Here is an 18636-nt window from a genome sequence, read left to right as displayed (position 1 = left end):
TGCTTTCAAAGAGATGAACAAACCATTCGTAACTCAGAGAATTTCCTCTGCAATGCATACTTCTCATTCAACAGCCGCATTTCCTGATACCACCAAGGACAGATGTATTTTCTTTCATGTAAAATATGTCTAACTGCCAGATACTGCAGTGACTATAATAACAATATTTGCAACTAATGAAAGGCCTTTGAGGAGACACTATACCTTCACACGTGCAAGAGAAATTTGTTCACGAAGAAAATGAATCTCCTCTTGCTGCACTCTGGCTCGCGAATATAGTTCCTATTTGTGAACTTAGTTAGTGTAAAGAAAATATATCAAGCATCATTGAATATTCAAATTCAAAAATCCAACATGGAAATGTACTGAGGTAACAGTACCATAGCATCTCGGTCTTCGAGATGACTAAAATCAACATCTCCTTTCAAATTCCTTGTGGAAAGTTGTGTTTCAATTTTATGCCTATAAAAGAAGAAGAAAAGACACACAAAAGCAGAAAAATTTAAATGATTTGAACATACTCCAAAACAAAATGACTTGCTTCCTACCTCAAGTAGTTAGGATAGAAAGCTCTATGGTGCAGATTACAATGAGGCTCAAGGAAGAGCAAGTTTACAGACCAAAGAGATCTAGAAATAAGGGCTAGTTTATCGTGCCCATTGGGATGCTTCACAGGCTTGATTAGATTATTGACTCTTTATTTCTTAATTCCCTTTGCACTAATATGCTACTCTGGTTTTTTTGAATTTTTTAATTTAATTTCCAAGAGTAATTTGGTAATCTTTTAGATTTTAGTAGTCTAGTTTCACAGTTAGTAGCTGATAACTGATTTCCAAAAACCCCTATTTCATCCAGATTCAGTTTGAGTTCTTTTCTATGTCAAAATAGGAGCATTTTCAAGAACTTCCAAGCTTTTCTTTTTTTTGGGTGGCAGTATTTCAAAATTATACTCGATCAAAAATGTGAAGAAAAAAACAAAGACAAAAAGAAAGGAGCAATGACCCTTATTCTTGATCCATACATATATATTCATACCCCAGTGTATATTGGCCACACATAAGGGTTGAGAGCAGAAGGCACCCTCAAAATCCGTTGTAGGACAGCAGCAAAGGATGCTTGTCAATGTTTAATAAGGGTAATGCTTAAAGAAAATTTTTATTTTCTAGTTCTAAAGAGTGCAAAAGATTAGAAGTTTTTATGGTTCAAATTGGGCTAGGAAAGATTGAATTTGCTTTAAAAGGGCTGGGAAATGGAAACAGAGTTGCAGGATTTTGTCTATTATAGTTTTTGTGATGACTGGGGTATGTTTTTTTTGGTGGAAAAGGCTGGAAGTATTGGGGGATTTAAGGTTTCTAATGGGGTAAGGAAAGGAATTTGGTTAGGATACAAAACAAGAAAGAGAATTCAACAAACTGTTTGGAAACTACTTTGAAAGGTGTTTTTTGGTTTTATGTTTTGAGAATTGTTTTCCAAGATGTATGGGCCATATCTGAAACAGCGTTGTCAGAGGGGCCATGTCTGAAAACTTGTTCGGATATAATTACTTTTTTTTTTTGATAAATAAGTAATTTATTGAAAAGCGTAAAGGGGCGCAACCCTACAACACAGGATGTATACATTTGGATATAATTACTTTAAAAAGTGTTTTTGAAAACATTTTCTCAAAACATAAAAGAAATCATATCCAAAAAAAAGGGTGAAGCTAACCACAGGTGGCAGCCACTGACAGGTCCAACGGCTAGATGCACCGGGGCCAAAGGTGAAGCAGCCAACACATGGCTGCCATAATAGGTCTAGTGCCACGCGGTGGCTGCCAAACAAGTGTGACTGTCGCATTGTGGCTGAAGCGGGCACGCGGTAGCCACCAGGACAGGTGCGATGGCCACGCAGTGGCCACCATGACAAATTCGGCGGTCACACGGTGGCTGCCAGGAAAGTTCCAGTGGCCACAGAACAAATCTGATGGTTGTGCGGCAGCAATTGCCAGACTAATTCGACAGCCACGTTGTGGTCGCTAGACACATGTGACGCTGATTCTTATTTTTCTAATTTTAATATTGGTTTCAGACCAGTTACAAAACATGTTTTCGTGAAAATAATCAACAAAAACTTTTCCTGGTGTTCTGAAAAGTGTTTTCGAAAACACTTTATGAAACTATTTTTGTTGGGGTCATATCTAAAAACTTGTTTGGGTAATAATTTTTGAATAAGTGTTTTCCGTTTTCAAGAATAGAAAATCGATTTTGAAAACGGTTGCCAAAATCTCTGGCTGCTGTTCTGAGCCCTGAACGGAAACACAAGAATAGTGTTCTGGTATATAGGATTATTTGGGATCTATTTGACAGATGGATAATTTGGGTTTTAAGAATTAGAGTTTAAGGATAGATGGAAACAAAAGTCAGATCTGAGCTTGCTGGAAAATTAAAGGGAAAAAAACTAGAAAAGAAAAGAACATAGAATAAGGTATCACACCTAGAGTTCCTAAGCATGACACTTATAGCTCATCAGCATCACATCTCAAGAGTATTCTTTTTCGAAAATTCTCATGGACTTGTTCTCTATTAAATTGAAAGCATTATATCAATTTTTTTTTTGATAAGTAATGTTTAGATATCAAAAGCGCAGAGGAGTGCAACCCTAGTACATAGGGAGTATACAAGAGAACCGCCAAACTAGGAGAAGAGAAAAGAACAAGGAAATCAAGATAGCTAATCACTAAAGGAGCAAGCCAAGCTGCTGTCCAAGTGAAAAGCGTGTAAAAAAAAAAGCCGTGAGCTCTTCCTTGATGCCTGCATCATTCAATCAACCTGAATAAAATTTATAAGATCGAATCCAGCATCACTGAGAATCAAACCTTAGAACTACACCCATTCAATTGTCACCTAGACTCTGCCAGCTTGATATCTAAAGTTGTCTCATCTGAAACAAGTGCAAAAATACTTGAATGAAACACTTCTTTTTTAACAAACCTGGGGCAAGTATTACCTGTTTACAAAACCAGGGCTTTGTTTCTGAACTCCATTATCATCATGCCCTTGCAAAGTACTCTTACTAGAAGACATTGCATAGACAGTTTAAGATCCTCTTCCAGACAACCTGTCTTCGCATCATACCTTATTTTGCTCATCATCACCAGCGGAATCATGCATTTTACCTCATTTTATGTCCTATTCCAAATTCTTTGTCCAAGCAGAACTAAATTTTGTATCGCTTGATTCCCACTCCCAAATGTTGCAAGAAGCTATAACTAACAAGGGATAAAACAAGTTATCACATATGAAGAAAAAATAAAACAATCAATAGGTCACTAGTAAAGGCAAATTACAAAATATTTAATCAAGAACCAAACTATTGCTTGAAAAAAGAGATAATATTCTCAGTTAAAACAAAAAACATATGCCTACAACAATAAGCCAGTGCTTTTGGGAATATAATATCAAAAGCTAATGCAAAATTGAGTTTTTTTTTTTTTTTTTGTCAATTAATTAGCACGAAAAAACTGACAGAAATGCCCTTCCTGTACTTGAAAATTTTATATTCTTAGGCGATTGTTAAACAATCTGACAGCCAACAGTTACACAAAATGCTAACCAAATAACATAGCATGTTAGAGGGAATTCATGATGAGGCAAAGTAAAATGTCTTCCACAGTCCATGTTACATGGAATGTTGGAGAAAGACAACAACAGAAGAATACAGGCACAATGAAGCACAGCGTATTAGACTATCCCAATAAGCCAATTAGTGCAGGGGGTAAAAAGTGTTGAATTTCATCCAGAATGGTGGGGAGCTTAAACTAGACCAGTCCATGACTTTAACGTAACCAAGTTCAGCTAAAAATTGAAACATGGTTTAGGTACCAGACCACAACTCTGGAACCCTTTTACTTTAGCAGGCCAGTTGTCCAGGTTGAAGGAGAGTCAAGTTGATAGTGAAATTCCCCATTGTAGAAACTAGAATATTAACCCGAATAAAAAGGGCATCAGTTAGATATCCACCTTGTAGGATGTCATAATTAACAAAAAGCTTAAAATTTCAGGTTTCCATTTACAAAGGGAATATACATTCACTTAGATGAGTTGCAATATTATCAATTAAATTGTCCCTAATTTAGAACACCATTTTCCTTTGCAATTCATGCTACCTGTGTCTAGGAGAATAGATACTTTTGTCAATGAAGATCCAATCGAGGCACTAAAAGTTTATTAAAGTTTACACAAACGAATATCTATACAATTCAAAGAACCTTAGCTTGCTTAAAAAAATTCCAAGTATGGGAAAGGACCCAATTATAAATCTAACTTGATCTTCTAAAACAAGCAATTTTCTATCCGATAAGTTCCCAAAGCATCAGGAAGTTTGGTCCACCAACCAACAATCCCACTGCCGCTAACTTGTTAACAGACATGTAATTAAGCTTGAAATGACTTTACCTCTTCAATAATAAGACAATATAGAATAGCACACAAGTGGACTAACTCATTTACGTTGACTTCTAAGAATGACTAGCACCAAGCGACTTTGAAATGAACTTCATTTCGCTGCACCACAAAAATCGAAATGATTTGGAGTACATGCCTAAGCCTAACACTAAACAATTTAAAATACTATGACGAGACACAAAGAACCCATTTTACTGAAAATTGGAATTCAACTTGTATATCTTAATAAGAGAAATTTTACGAGAATTATATCTTAAATCAGCTCCATTATTTCATCAAATAGTCCAAATTCAAATACAGCAGAAGGTAATTATTAGCAACTGAATCACATCAAGTCCAACAAAGTAATATCACCAAAAAGAATTCATTATTTTTCGCGTTGACGCAAGAATTCTGATAAACGAAAGTAACTACGTTTGGTTGCCGAGAAAAACAAAGAAAGATTGATTCCAAGTTCTGCTTTCTTGCCCCTACTGATAATTGAAAATTCCACCTTCACGGAACCAAATAAACAGCAGATAGAATCACAACTGAAACACACAAATGAAGATGTACCTATAGTTTGCTCTGAATCAGTAGCAGCTTAGAGAATAGAGATCTCAGGGCTCTATAAAAGGAAACGGTAGTCGTGCCCAGATCGATAGAGGGAATTATGTAGATATACATGTATATATAGGCCAGGAAAAGAGAGACACGAAGAGCCGAGACCTGAATGCGTCGTTCGTCAATGCGCGTGGGCCGTTACTGTCTTTTTCCCGTTTCCACGTATTAATTTGATAGTAAGCATAAATGCATTAATATGTGGTACAACAAGGTTGCATATTAATTAGTATGGTCAAACGGATGATTGGATAATAGGACTTCTGACTTCAATTCAAAAGGGTAAAACGACCCAAAGAAAAACCTAGTAAAATACTGTAATACTAATAGCGTTTAGTTTCTTTTTTGCTTTTGCTTTTGGTATTTCACTATTTTGAGTGTAACCAAAAAGTTATATAACGTGCGAGCTACTATAACGGGTTGGGAGGAATCGCTAACGTCACCCGCCGGATGATGAATTGAAATAAACAGAAAAGAGAAAAATACAATAGAAAGGTCGTTCATACGTGGTGTAAACATGGCATATAAATTTGAGGAAACTCTGTATATTTCTTCAAACTACTACTCAATTGACAATGTTTTCTTCGTTACCTAAAATTGCTAATGTTTTTTCTTAATGCCGAAAAATTACTACTTAATTAATAATGTCATCTTCATTACCTAAAATTGTTAATGTTTCTCCTTAATGCCGAAAATACCCTTAATAAAATTAAAATTAAAACTATTTAAAAAACAAAAAACCAATTTTTTTTTTTTCAAATTTATAGAGATATTTTTGTCTTACTAACAAAAATTTATGATTACTTTTGTCTTTTGCTAGCCTTGGGGGATATTTTTAATTTTTTTGTAGTTTGTGGAGACATTATTCAAATTAAAAGTTTATGGAAAACATTGTCACTTAGTTAGTAGTTTGAAGGGGATATGTAGACTTTTCCCTATAAATTATAAACAGTTTAGCATAGCCGCTCAAATGACCGCGTCATTGTCGACATCTTCATAAACTATTGATCGAGTTAATATCCATAGCCTCTCAAATGACCGCGTCATTGTCAACGTCTTCATAAACTATTGATCGAGTTAATATCCTCCAAAATTGTCAAAAATTTTCAATGTCCTTTGTGCCAATAAAAAGACAAAATGACCTTAAAATTTCAATAAGACAGTAACACATTTATAAATTCGAAAAAATAAGAAGTTGCAGGAGTAATTGAGCCACCCTTTGTGCTAAAGGATTAATATGAAGAAATATATTGCAAGGTATGTCGAGCAGTTCCCCACTTGCCAGCAAGTCTAAGCATAACATCAAAGATCATTATAGACGCTTAGACTGCTACTTATGCCAAAGTGAAAATGGGACGAGATAACTATGAATTTCATATTGGGTCTACCTAGGATGCCATATGGGTATTGTTGGATCGTTTAACAAAATACTGTCAATTTCATTATCATGAAGGTTAAAGATCCAATGGATAAGTTGGCAACGATGTATGTTTAGAATGTGGTGTGACTACACGGTATAGCTTCTACAATCGTTTCAAACCATGACTTCAAATTTACTTCAAGATTTTGGAAGAGTTCTCAAAAGGAGATAGGAACGGAGTTGAAGTTCAACACTACCTTTCACCTGCAAACCAATGGCCAATCAAAGAGGACTAATCAAAATTCTATAAGATATGCTATGAGCACGTGTCTAGATTTCAAGTGGAATTAGATTAAGTATCTATCACTTTGTTATTTTGAAGTTGGAAGCTGGAACATGGAATCAAGATATAAATTTCATTTAAAACATTATAGACTTATAGCTTTTTTTAAAAAAATAAAAAATTAATAAAATAAAATAAAATAACACTAAAACATGCCAACAACACTAAAAACAAGCTCAAAACATTTTCAAAATTGTTTAAAATATGCCTCAATACAGACCCAAATAATACCCACAGTAATAAAATAGGCCAAAAAACCCATTAACTAATATGTTGACAATAATTAATAATCGCAATAAACGAGCAGATATCATTACTATTTGCATGATGTGGATACGGTTATCTAAAAGTGATAACCAAATAATTTGGATGCCGCATTCCCATATACAACCCTAGTTTGGAAAGGGTTGATGAACCTTTCAAGGTTTGTGCTATGTCTCATGCTCTTTTTGCACACTCTATTACTCATTTCCTAGCTTTTGCCAAAGACATTGAGGACTAGATACTTTTTTTTGGCATATTTCCTATTATTCTGTGTATTTTATGCATTATATTCCTGTTTTGGGTTTGTTGTTGGGAGCTCACATCTTTTTTTTGTGTGTTTTGATTCCCTCTAACCCTTTCTCAATTTGTTTAGGAAAAAAATTATGTTTATGCTCATTTTTTTAGGTTTTATATTACTATTTTTATGTTATAAATAAAAGTTAATATTTATAAGTTTAATATGATTAAATAAAAATATAAGAAATATTTTTTAATTTGTGTACGAGCGAGCCAAACACACACACACACACATATATATATATATATATATAACGAATTATCTCTTAATTGATATAATAATCAAATGGGGCAAAATATTCCGTACAATGCCAAAGATATAATTTAGAATCTTCACAACTCAAACATTATCTATAGCATGCACAATAACCTATCGGGCTATTATAAAACAATATCTATGAAAAGTTACAATCTTAATTAGTTTTAAATCTATAGCAAATTCCAGAGAATTAAGTCTTTATTCATTGTTAGGTCATTCATTCCTTGGTTTTTTTTTTTTTTTTTTTATCTCCCCTACTAGTACCTTATCAATTGCAATCTCCTTCCCTGCATTTACCAAAGTGACAATTCTTCTTTATGCTTGATAACTTATCTATCATCGGTCTATGATTTACTTTCATAAAAAAAACCATAGAAAACTAAAGACCGACCATAAACTAATTCCATTATTTTTAAGAATTCGTGAAAACAAAATATAAGAAAATGAATAAAACTTCCCCCCATAAATTGCTACTAAAAGCAAATCTAGAAAAAATACATTCTTAATTTAAAACAACGAACATACAATAACAAAAATCCAATACACCCTCACGTGTTTCACGCATCACAGCCGGTCAGTCACGCACTGCTAAAAAGCATTCCGAGAACCATTGATATACGCGCTTTGACCGATTTATGGTGGCAGCGAAAAAATGGAGGGAGAAGGAGGAAAGAAAGGGAGTGGGAAGGAAGGAGTCGTAACTTCCTCCCCCACTCTACTATGTTCTCTCTATGAATTTAGATATAAAATATTTTAGGCCAATACAAACTAAATTTAGATGTAAAACAACTTTGTAAATCAATTGATAAAAAGGGTGGACATTTTTCAAAGTTTTCGTCCAAGTCAGCTTCCGAAACAAAAACTTGGTTGCTGTTTCCAATTGCGTCAACAAGTCTCTCTCTCTCTCTCTTTTTTTTTTTTTTTTTTTCTTTTCTTTTTTTAATTGTTTTTCCCGGTGACAACCGAGCTTTTTACGGGTACTATAACCATAGAGAACCGAATCCACCGGAATTATCCGGTTAACCTCCTGCTCTTTCTCTTCTTCTTCCTCCTCTCTTTACTACTGTACAAAAGCCAGATCGACATTGACCGAGAGGATCACAGGATGTGAACAACATTAAAAAAAAAAAGAAGAAGAAGAATTTCAGAGGAGCTTCAGAAATGTCGCAGCAGAATACTAACACTAACAGTAGCAGTAACAGCAACGTTATTCCGGTGAGCGAGGTGTATTGGTCTCTGGTGGACAAGGCCGACAAGAAGTTCTCTAAGATCAGGGACTTGCCCTATTACCAACGCAACAGGTTCCTTCCTCCTTTTTCTCCTTTTTCTCTGTAGCCAAACAGAATCCACATTTTCTCTCAATTCGATCATATAAGTGTATGCAATTGTTATCAGCGCAGCTGACTGTCAAATTACGGGGATATGGATTTTTTCATTCAATTGATAGTATAGAATAATAGATTTCTCTAACGCCAACGAAACCTCAATTTTTTTTGAAATTATTACATGTTTCTTTTTGTTTACTGCTTGCTTATTTTTGACATTTTGTCGGAGGGAAAATTATGCATAAGTAATTCTTCAATATCTAGACCAAAGTCATTGCAATTATATATAAATATGCTATATTTCTGCTCTATTAGTAGTGTGTTTCAGAAGACTATACTGCTGTAATGTTGCAATGGGCTTTTAGTCCAGTGGGGGTTTTTGTTGTTAAGTCTATCCTTACACGGTAATGTTTTAGAATAAGGGATTTAGAGAGCGGTATACTGTGAATTTGTTCGCAAACTCTGCAGAAATACATTGTGTTAAAGTAGTGTGAGACGTCCACCTAAGGTGAGTGAACAATGTCCTCAGCTGCAAACAGATGGAACACTATTTCGTCATTTTGAAGAAACATGCCATTTGTGATTGACAAAGTACTTGTTATCTGCCTGTGGCTTTGTGTTAGGTACGATACATATTTTTATAAGGTTTTCAAGGTGTACACGCAGTTGTGGAAGTTCCAACAGGAGAATCGGCAGAAGCTGGTGGAAGCAGGGCTCAAGAGATGGGAAATTGGCGAGATTGCTTCTCGGATTGCACAACTTTATTTCGGGCAGTATATGCGAACAAGTGAGGCGAGTTATTTGTCAGAGTCGTATGTATTCTATGACGCAATATTGACTCGGGAGTATTTCAAGGAGGGATTGTTTCAGGATGTCAATCTTGCGAACAAACAGTTGAGGTTTCTTGCTAGGTTTCTCATGGTGTGTTTAGTTTTGAACCGGCGAGAAATGGTTCACCACTTGGTTAACCAGCTAAAAATACTGGTTGATGAGTGTAAGAGGACATTCCAGGTGTTTTAACTTTTTAACTTACATTTACATACATGTTTTGGTGGTTTTGACCCTTATTGCTTTGTTGACACTCTTTTTTGGGGTTTGTGTTGAATGCTCAAGAAAATTGAAGTGCCTTGTTGTGTTATATGCATACCTTTTTGTGGTAAATTCATACTTGACAATGGAAATTTGAATATTTGACAATGAGGTAATTATCTTTTTGAGTGATAGTAAACCACTGAAGTGGTATCATCGTTAATGTGGCACTAGGTCTTTCCGTGGAAATTGGAATTCTTAAAAGCTTTTTGTTCTGATTTTGTTTTTTCAAATTTACTATATATTATGCAAATCCATCTTGGAGAATGGGATCAATCTAGGAAATGAGGGCAGTCATCATGAACATTCAAGACCATCAAAGACATCGAATGGTGCTGTAACAGATCCTATACCACTAGGTTCTGTGTTGGTTTTCAATTTCTTTAGTGGTCCCGATCTAGATGATGAATTAATGTCTCCAAATGCTGTAAGAATACAATGGAAGCCTGGAGCCACTTATTTTAAATGTAATATAGCGAGACATCGTATGTAAATTCTTTGGACATTTGTTTGCTTGTTTTAATTTTCCACTAATGGGCAACATGAATTCTTTTGACATTTGTTTGCTTGTTTTGACAGTATCTTTGCATCATTTTGTTTCCAGGAAACTGACTTTAAAGAATGGAAGCTGGTGGTTCAGGAAATAGTTAGATTTTTGAAAGCTGATGTAGCTTTTATGAATATTAGGCCCTTGAGATATAGTCTTTTATTGGACCCTCATCCTGATTCATTACCACATGTTCTTCCATCTATTGCAAGGAGAAACCTAAGATTACGAGATGTGATATTGAGCAGCTACCATCATAATGAGGTATGGCATAAAGGTTTTTCTTTTCTGCTTTCCACCACTAAAGAAATCCTTAATATATAGTTTGGAAAATTAAGTGATTCAACATTTCTTGATATTGCTCAATAGAGCATACCAAGCCATGCTATCTGATTTTTCCTTTTCTCATCTTTGTTGGACTTTCTTCATCAGGTCAAGTTTTCAGAGCTTACTCTTGACACTTTCAGGATGCTTCAGTGTCTGGAGTGGGAGCCTAGTGGCTCATTTTACCAGTCAAGCAGTTCAAGAATTGGCCAGAATGGAGCCCCAGCGCCTAGTCGTATGAACTACTCCCAGGATATCACTGATCCTACTTTGCCACCGAACCCGCGGAAAGCCATCTTATATCATCCATCTGTGACACATTTCATTGCAGTAAGTATGCACTACAAAGTTACAAATCTAGCCCAATGACAGAATGTTAGATAGGAGCTCTGGCAAGCTTATGTTTTGTGCTCTTTCAGTGTTTACATGTGATTGTGCTTTCTCTGGGCAGGTTCTGGCCACAATTTGTGAGGAGCTTCCCCCTGATGGAATTATCTTAATTTATTTGTCAGCTTCAGGTTACATAAATTCTATTTTTTACAACTCCTGGTTTCGACTTTTCTGTTTATATGGAGTTTGAGCCTGTGAGTTGTTCACGCATCTCATGTCATTGAAATTGCTTCAGGAAGAGGTGGACTTTCTATTTCATCACCATCAGGTGCTGGAACTTGTATTGACACAAAAGGCAACGCTGCCTGGAACTTTCAGTCACATAGTGTCTACTCTGATGCGACCTCTGCTTCACCAATCAGCCCCCCATGTGATAGCTCGAACCCTTCTTCGCAAAGTCAAGGTGATTGTATGTACTACTCTGGCTGCTTACAATTTGGAACTCGTGGAAGTGGAGGTACTTTCTGAGAACATCTCTGATGAACTCTCAATCTCATACCATTGACTGTCAATTTTCCCTTTTTTGATAGAACCCTTTTTTGGGTGAAGTCTGGGTTGTGAAGTTACAATTTTTGTACCACTTTTTTTTTTTTTTTCCTTTCTTTTTTCTTTTATATATATATATTAAAAAAAAACTTTTACTCATTTCATATTGTAAAGTGATATTTTGAAATGACATGAAACTTCCATGCATAGATTTGCATGGGACATTTTGTCCTCTAGTACTGAGACATTTCGTGGATTAAAGGTGGAAATACCGAAAGTATTAAGTAAATTAATTTAGAAGGCTATACTTTGTTATTTTTGCTGTATTTAAAAGAAAAAAGGAACGAGAATATCTTTGAGGATGAGGATTGTTCATGTTCAATATAAAAAATTGTTCCTAGATTAGTCGTTTTTGTCTCTTTTTCCTTATCTATAAATAGACCACTACCTTTGAGTATTTTAGAAATTTGTTCAGCTGGCCAAACTCTGCTTAAATAAGACGCTGGGTCTTTCCCTATTTTAACAGGCTTATCATTTCCTAGGGCTGCTTCATTGTTGGAAAACCCAAGGGTGGGGACATCCCAAAGAGGCTATTTGGAAAGTTATTATTGCTTTTTCTTAATGTGTCGTATACGGGGAGAAAGGGATTGTCGTCTCTTTGAGGACTGCAAGTCCAACATGCTATGTTTAAAATCCTCTCTTTTTGATTACTTATAAAAAAGAAAAAAAAAAAATCATCTTTTTTGAGATCTCTTTTGGATTGGACTGTAGTCTATGTTCCTAACTTCTTCTCATCAAATATTTTAGATCTTGTTAATTTTTTAGATTGTAGATGTCTTTTGGGTGTTTGTCTCTCTTCTATAGGCTTTGCTCTTTTAGTTCCCTCTTTCATTCACTTTTACAAACAAGTCTTAGTTCTATGCAATCCTTTAATCCCCCTTTTATTATTATTATTATTATTATTATTATTATTATTTATTTTTTAATGTCCAGCTAGCTCTGCCTTAAAGCCTGTTTCTCCTAGGTATTGAGATACTAGAGCAGCCCGTTTTCTAAGGCTTGATCAGTTACAAGCCCCAATATATCTCTTCCCTGTAGTGAAGCTTTAAAATATAACTATACTAACCATAGCTTCATCTTGTAGTGTTTTTAGCAGCTTCGATTCTTCATGGCACAAGCCGAACATTGTGGATTAAATTAATTCTCCCTTCCCCCCAGTGGCTGGGAAGTTTAGTTTTAAATAATCAAATTGAAATAGTGAATAAACTAAAGAAGTCATGTGGGTTGCGCCCCTCTGCGCTCTTTTATATCATATTTACTTATCAAAAAAAATAGGTCCACCTAAAGCTTTAGTGGAAGAAAAGGATGATCATGGAGTGGTGTTGTATGTGTAGTGGTGGAGCATTGGTTAATCTTTTTGTCCTTATTGTTGGTTGTTAAAGATTTATTGTCCCTAGTATCTTATTCTTTTGGGGTCATGTGGGTTATGCCTAGAATGGTGATTGAATTGTTTGCCAGTTGCAATGTGATTTTCAGCAAGCTTGGAAATAGTTTGGCTAGTCCCACTGAGTGTTATGTGGTGTTTATGGAGAAAGAGGAAAGCACATACTGTTGAGGATCATGAACCTTCAATGATGGGTTTGAAGTTCTTGTTCATAAGATCATTGTTCTATTGGGTGGGGTGACTGGTTGCCTTACTTTTGCATCTTTGACTGATATTTTAGATTTTCTTTAAAACTTTAGAAGCTAGTTTTCGTTTTATCTTGTATAGATCCCGTGTTTATCTTATATCATTACTTCTCTCAATGATGACTTTTCAAATGTCCTCATAAATGTGTTTTTGTGAAATTTTCAAATTGATTTTTCTGTAGTGTTGTTGTGAGTGGTGACCGTGACTCCAATTGTTCATGAGGTGCCAGACTGTGACGGTTGTCATGTCTAGAGTATGTTTTTAATGGTACTAGTGACAACAAAATACTTTTTATTGTAGTTCCTACCAGTTGAAGATGACATGATTGAGATGATTAAAAAGTGATATACTCATATGCGGAAACAAATGATAAATATTGAGTGGCAGAAATGGTAGAGCAAGGTTTCTATTTTAATATCCTACCCTATGTTTCTTCAAAAAAAAAAAAAAAAAAAAACCCTACCCTATGTTTAATGGTACAATGCGATTTGATTAATGTTATAGCTTGCCATGTCATTGATATGTGAAAGCTTCAAACAATAAGATTGTCTTTCGTTTGACGATGATTTTCTGTCACCATTGAACTATTCTTCTAACACTAAATAACTTTCTTCCAGGAATAAACTGCCTTTACCCCTGTGACTTTGTTCCCTTTACAAGAAGACCACTTTTTTTGGTTATTGACAGTGACAACAGCGAAGCATTCAAGGCAAGCCTCATATTCTTAGTTTTTGGACTAATGAGTTTTACATGTATATTCCAAATGCAAAGTGATAATTATTTATTGTGAAGGTTTTACATTGTTGATATAAGGAGTAGGGATGGGAATTTAATTTGCCCCATCGAGGACCCGTCATGAGTAGCACGGGTTTTCCCCACCCTATTAAGGGGATTGGAGGGGATGAGCTTCTCTCTAAAACCCAGCTCATGTTTGGGGTGGGGATGGGCTCTGGTCGCCCTGACCCATATCAGGTATATTTACAAAAATGCCCTTGACATATACGTGTCATTCTTTAGGGTTATATTCTCCTCATGTAGTCACTCCTCCTAACTCTTTCACCCTTTGGCCCCTTTCACTTTCCTCGCTGCTGTCAATTGTATTGGCCACAAAACCACCTTCAAGCCAGCACTGTGACATAAATTGCCGCTATGTCTTGTTGTCTCATGTTTGATTTTTTTTTTTTTGGGAAACTTGACCTTTTATTAATTTATTTTTATTTTTGATAAATAAGCAAGAGTATCATTGAAAGCGCAGAGGGGTTATTTCTCATTGTTTTATGTTTGAGATTAATTTGTTTATTGATGGTGTATGTGGTGGATTTGTGTGGTTTCGTTGGAGGGTTGGGTGTGCCAAGTGGTAGAATGAAGAGATTTGATGGATGGATTTGTTGGTTTTGGGATCTTCAGTTGGTTATTTTGTCATTGATGATATTTTTGGTGGATTTGAGTGGTTGGTAAACCTATGCCTTTGATTGTGTTTTGGTTTGATTGGATTTTGCTTCAGTTGCTAACTTCTTTCGTATTGGCTAGGGCCCATTTGGATATGTGGCGTGTTTGGAGGACCCGAAGCTCGTCAATGTGGTGGGTTAGTTTTGAAGATTCATGCCAGAGAATGAGGTGTTGTTGTTAGATGGGTTTTGTTTGTATGATTCACTGGAGCGAATGAGATGAATGGGGATAGGCCAGGGGCGGGTTTTTGTGCTTGACATGGGGCAAGGATGGGGAGTTCATTTCAAACCTTTAGTGGGGATCAGGCAGGGATATTTCTAGGCGGGCAAGTGATGGGGAATGGGCTGGAATGGGGGTGTAGAAATATATAAGGAGAGGTAGGAAACTTTTTCAAAATGCGTTAGATATGAGGAAGTGGAGCGTCATTGTGGTGGTTGGTGTTGCATGTGCAAGAAGAGTGGAGAATCCATTGGTCATCTTCTTCTTCATTGTGAAGTAGCAATTGCTTCTTCTTTTTTTGGTAGTTTTTCTGATTTTTTGAACTGTTCTTATTTTTCTCCTGAATAAGGGGTTCTCTTGTATATTTTCTGTGTACTAGAGTTGCGCTCCTCTGCATGAGATTCTATTAGTTATATAAAAAAAAAAAAACCCCACTCTGTTGCCATATTTATAAGAAAAAAGAGATGCATCAGACAGATTGTTGGGGGATAGAAATTGAGGTTATTTTGGAAAAAATAATGTTTTCTACAATTTTTTTCTCCAATCTATGCAATACTCCAACCATTATCTTATACTTCAAAAGCCAACAAGTAAGAAAATTTTTGGTATGAGGAGAGCATTTGCTAAGCATAATATGGGTTACTCTTGGGATGCATTTCCAACAAGGTCCCCTGCCACCCCCCGCACCTTTTTTTTAATATTAAATTTATGCTTCTGAAACTTTATGGTTTGTATTTTCTTTTATGCTTTAATGTTAAAAATTTCTTACCAGACGCACACAGAGATATGGCATGATACAGATGCATCTTTAAATAGAACTAATGTAATAGTTCTATTTGGGATTGGCTCTATATCAGCTTTTCTTTGCCTGGCTGTAAGTTTTCAGTTGTGCTGCATTGGGAGCAAGTAAAATACTTTTTGGCCAATGACACCCTTGGTGTCTACCTTCTGCCTAAGTACACTAAATTAATGAAGTTGCAATTCCATTAAATTTGTGAGTAATTATAGCTAAAAATGATTTTAAAAAGTACCATATTGAACTTCACTAACTATAATAAAAAAACTTCATTCTTATTTAACTGGTGTCATTGGCTAATTATTCATGGCGCTCAAGCTCTATAGATAGCATTTGACCATTATCATGCAAATCTATGTTTGAGGCCTGATCCTTGATATGAAAGTGGGATATTTTGTAAAGGGAGAATTAATTTAAGTTGTGTTAACTTTTGGATTTGAAGTTATATATGAATACAACCTGCACATGTTTGTTCCATTTGACTATTAGAAACATATAACTTCACTGATGTATGAGAGGGATCAATGCTAATATGAGATTAAAATTTAGCGTGTAGTTTACTTGAGCCTTCTTCAAGACCTGATTCATGGTGAATATTGATCATTAATAGGTGAAATTAGCTATTATAGTGAAAGGACTAACATGATACATGAGATTTTAAAGACCATGATTTAGTTTTAGAGCAATTGGATTTACACACTTTGTTCAAATAAGATATTGAGAGCATTTGCCAGTCACCTTCAATTGATTTCTAAACTCATGAGCTGCAATTATCATGGTCACAATTATGTGCAGGCTATAGTCGGAGCAGAAAAAGGAGAGCAAGTTGCTATGCTCCTATCTCCAAGCTCTTCATCTCCGATTACTTCTGCTGATTCCTCTTGTCACCCATGTGGAAGCCTATTCACCATTTTTCTCACTGCTCCATTGCAGGCTTTCTGTCTGCTGCTTGGTCTTTCAGGTTCTGATATTGAGATGGTGTGTAATGGTCAGCCTTGTCTCTCTTCATGCTTGGTTGTTTTTGTTTATATATATATTTATATAGAGAGAAAATGTTTCAGGATACATTTAACAAGGCTGAGAAACTGCTTTCCTTATCACTATCTGACTGGGGATTGGCTTTGACAACATCAGACATGCTAAATCCAGTTTGGGCACAGACTCTAAGTGATCCATTCCTTAGACGACTTCTCTTAAGGTATTTTCTAGTCTTTCATAAAGTTCGTTCCCAAAATTCTAACTTTTATGGCTGCACAAGTTAGAAGGCTTCATGGTCATGCCTTAATTCCCAAATAGCGATGATGCATGCTGTAAACATCACCTTTAAAGAAAATATGTATAAAATTTTTCCATGCAAATAATTCTCCTTTTAAGGTAAATATCTCATATATTATGCACTACAATTACCTTGTTGAATTTTTTTTTTCAAAACAAGTCAGAGTTCCTTTAATATCCATGATAATAGTCACAACTATGAATAACCCATCCATCCTTAAATAAATATATACCATAATTTCTAATATAATAAATATCAAGTCCTCTCTAAGAAGTCATGACATAGAGAAGTGCTAGTCACATCTACTCTATATACCAAAAAGATTAATATAAATAGAGCTCCACGTACTGGACAGTTAGATCTCCCTGTAATCTTTCATATAGCCTAGTTTTTCAGATAGTACACAACTAATGTGGGACTTTGCACATGGCAGGATTTAGATATCTATTTAGTTACTTGATTGATAAATTTCTTGTTGCGAGCATGCATTTACAACTTCTTTTTTTTTTTTTTTTCTCGTTTCTTTTAATGCTTAACCCCCGGTTATCTTGCAGATTCATTTTTTGTCAGGCAGTTCTCATGCTGTATGCTCCAACCTTTAATAAGAAGGAATTCCATCCCACGTGTATGCCTACTCTTCCTGTGTCTGTTCTGCCAACAAACACCAATTCTCAAATGGTAGTAAAGCAGATAGCAAGCGTCTTTGGTGCAGTGAACAATTTTGTCTTCTCAGAAGGAGTGGTGCTTCCAGAAAATAGATATGGTGATGTGGATGTGATGTCAAATTAATGAAGAACATTTTTGGTTGGAATATGCGCTTTTTAAGATGTAAATTTGTCTCTATTCATGGGGTCTCTGATCTTTTCATTAAACTGATCATAAAACCTTGAGATGGTGGCTGCCGGAAAATAATTGCACAATCTGGGTTGTAAATTTGTGATTTGTGTAGAACAACTGGGAGAAGTTCATATATTATATGTTTCCCTGGTGATTTCATGACTGAAAGTCCACCTGTAAATATTCTATTTACAGAGAAAATGAAGTATGGTGTCAAATTACAAGACTAGAGAGTAACACTAGAATGGAGGCTTCGACTTGACGGCCTAGCAACCATACTGAATGGACATTTGAGAAGGTGTGGGTTATCTACCAATTGGGCTTTGCTGAGTATACGCCCCTTGCGAAAGGTGCCACAGAAAAGAGTGCTAGGGCTTCTTGGCTTGTGTAGTGGCGGAGACCCATAACCATAAGAATGAACCGTAAATAGGTGATATCCCTGTAGTGATGAGAGAATTTCATATGTTTTTTCAGATGATCTACTAGGGTTCCCCCATATCAAGAAATTGAATTTTCAATCAATCTCCTTTTGAGGACAACACCTATTTCTAGGGCACCGTGTAAGATGGCTTCAGCTGAGTTGAAAGAACATGAGGAATAGTTGCAAGAATGGTTGGCTTGACTCTTCGAATTTTTGGTACTA

At 35.6% G+C, this 18636-nt stretch overlaps 2 protein-coding genes across 3 annotated transcripts; one reads left to right on the top strand and one right to left on the bottom strand.

Annotated features, from left to right (window-relative positions):
• Window positions 1-5: 5 nt before the first annotated feature.
• LOC132187807 (uncharacterized) lies at window positions 6-5163 on the bottom strand. The gene is made up of 5 exons (XM_059602246.1): window positions 4998-5163; window positions 2986-3241; window positions 381-462; window positions 205-282; window positions 6-83 (listed from the first exon to the last, which is right to left on the bottom strand). Exons 2-5 carry the CDS (start codon window positions 3060-3062, stop codon window positions 6-8), a joined length of 315 nt encoding a protein of 104 aa, XP_059458229.1. The 5' UTR covers window positions 3063-3241; window positions 4998-5163.
• Window positions 5164-8589: 3426 nt separating this feature from the next.
• On the top strand, window positions 8590-18152 carry LOC132187641 (uncharacterized). 2 transcript variants are annotated; one of them, XM_059602029.1, is made up of 10 exons: window positions 8598-8866; window positions 9514-9901; window positions 10584-10790; window positions 10959-11180; window positions 11302-11368; window positions 11476-11697; window positions 14034-14125; window positions 16676-16858; window positions 16942-17078; window positions 17711-18152. In XM_059602029.1, exons 1-10 carry the CDS (start codon window positions 8727-8729, stop codon window positions 17943-17945), a joined length of 1893 nt encoding a protein of 630 aa, XP_059458012.1. In that variant the 5' UTR covers window positions 8598-8726; the 3' UTR covers window positions 17946-18152. The 2 variants fall into 2 exon arrangements, 1 of the variants encoding a protein (XP_059458012.1); XR_009440839.1 differs by lacking the exons at window positions 16942-17078; window positions 17711-18152 and adding an exon at window positions 14947-15385 and having other exon boundaries at window positions 8590-8866; window positions 16676-16763.
• Window positions 18153-18636: the final 484 nt, after the last annotated feature.

This window comes from Corylus avellana, chromosome ca7 (assembly GCF_901000735.1).
Source record: "Corylus avellana chromosome ca7, CavTom2PMs-1.0".
Taxonomy (NCBI): domain Eukaryota; kingdom Viridiplantae; phylum Streptophyta; class Magnoliopsida; order Fagales; family Betulaceae; genus Corylus; species Corylus avellana.
The sequence above is the reverse complement of the archived record's forward strand: the minus strand, read 5'-3'. Positions and strand labels throughout refer to the sequence as shown.

Excerpts from the sequence above, each read along its gene's own strand:
- LOC132187807 (XM_059602246.1), bottom strand. The coding sequence starts at position 3,062 with ATGTCTTCTAGTAAGAGTACTTTGCAAGGGCATGATGATAATGGAGTT. Across the intron at positions 463-2,985 it reads AGCCCTGGTTTTGTAAACAG|GCATAAAATTGAAACACAAC; the intron begins GTAATACTTGCC and ends CTTCTTTTATAG. Across the intron at positions 84-204 it reads TTTCTCTTGCACGTGTGAAG|GAAATGCGGCTGTTGAATGA; the intron begins GTATAGTGTCTC and ends TGGTGGTATCAG.
- LOC132187641 (XM_059602029.1), top strand. The coding sequence starts at position 8,727 with ATGTCGCAGCAGAATACTAACACTAACAGTAGCAGTAACAGCAACGTT. Across the intron at positions 16,859-16,941 it reads CAGGTTCTGATATTGAGATG|GATACATTTAACAAGGCTGA; the intron begins GTGTGTAATGGT and ends AAAATGTTTCAG. Across the intron at positions 17,079-17,710 it reads CTTAGACGACTTCTCTTAAG|ATTCATTTTTTGTCAGGCAG; the intron begins GTATTTTCTAGT and ends GTTATCTTGCAG.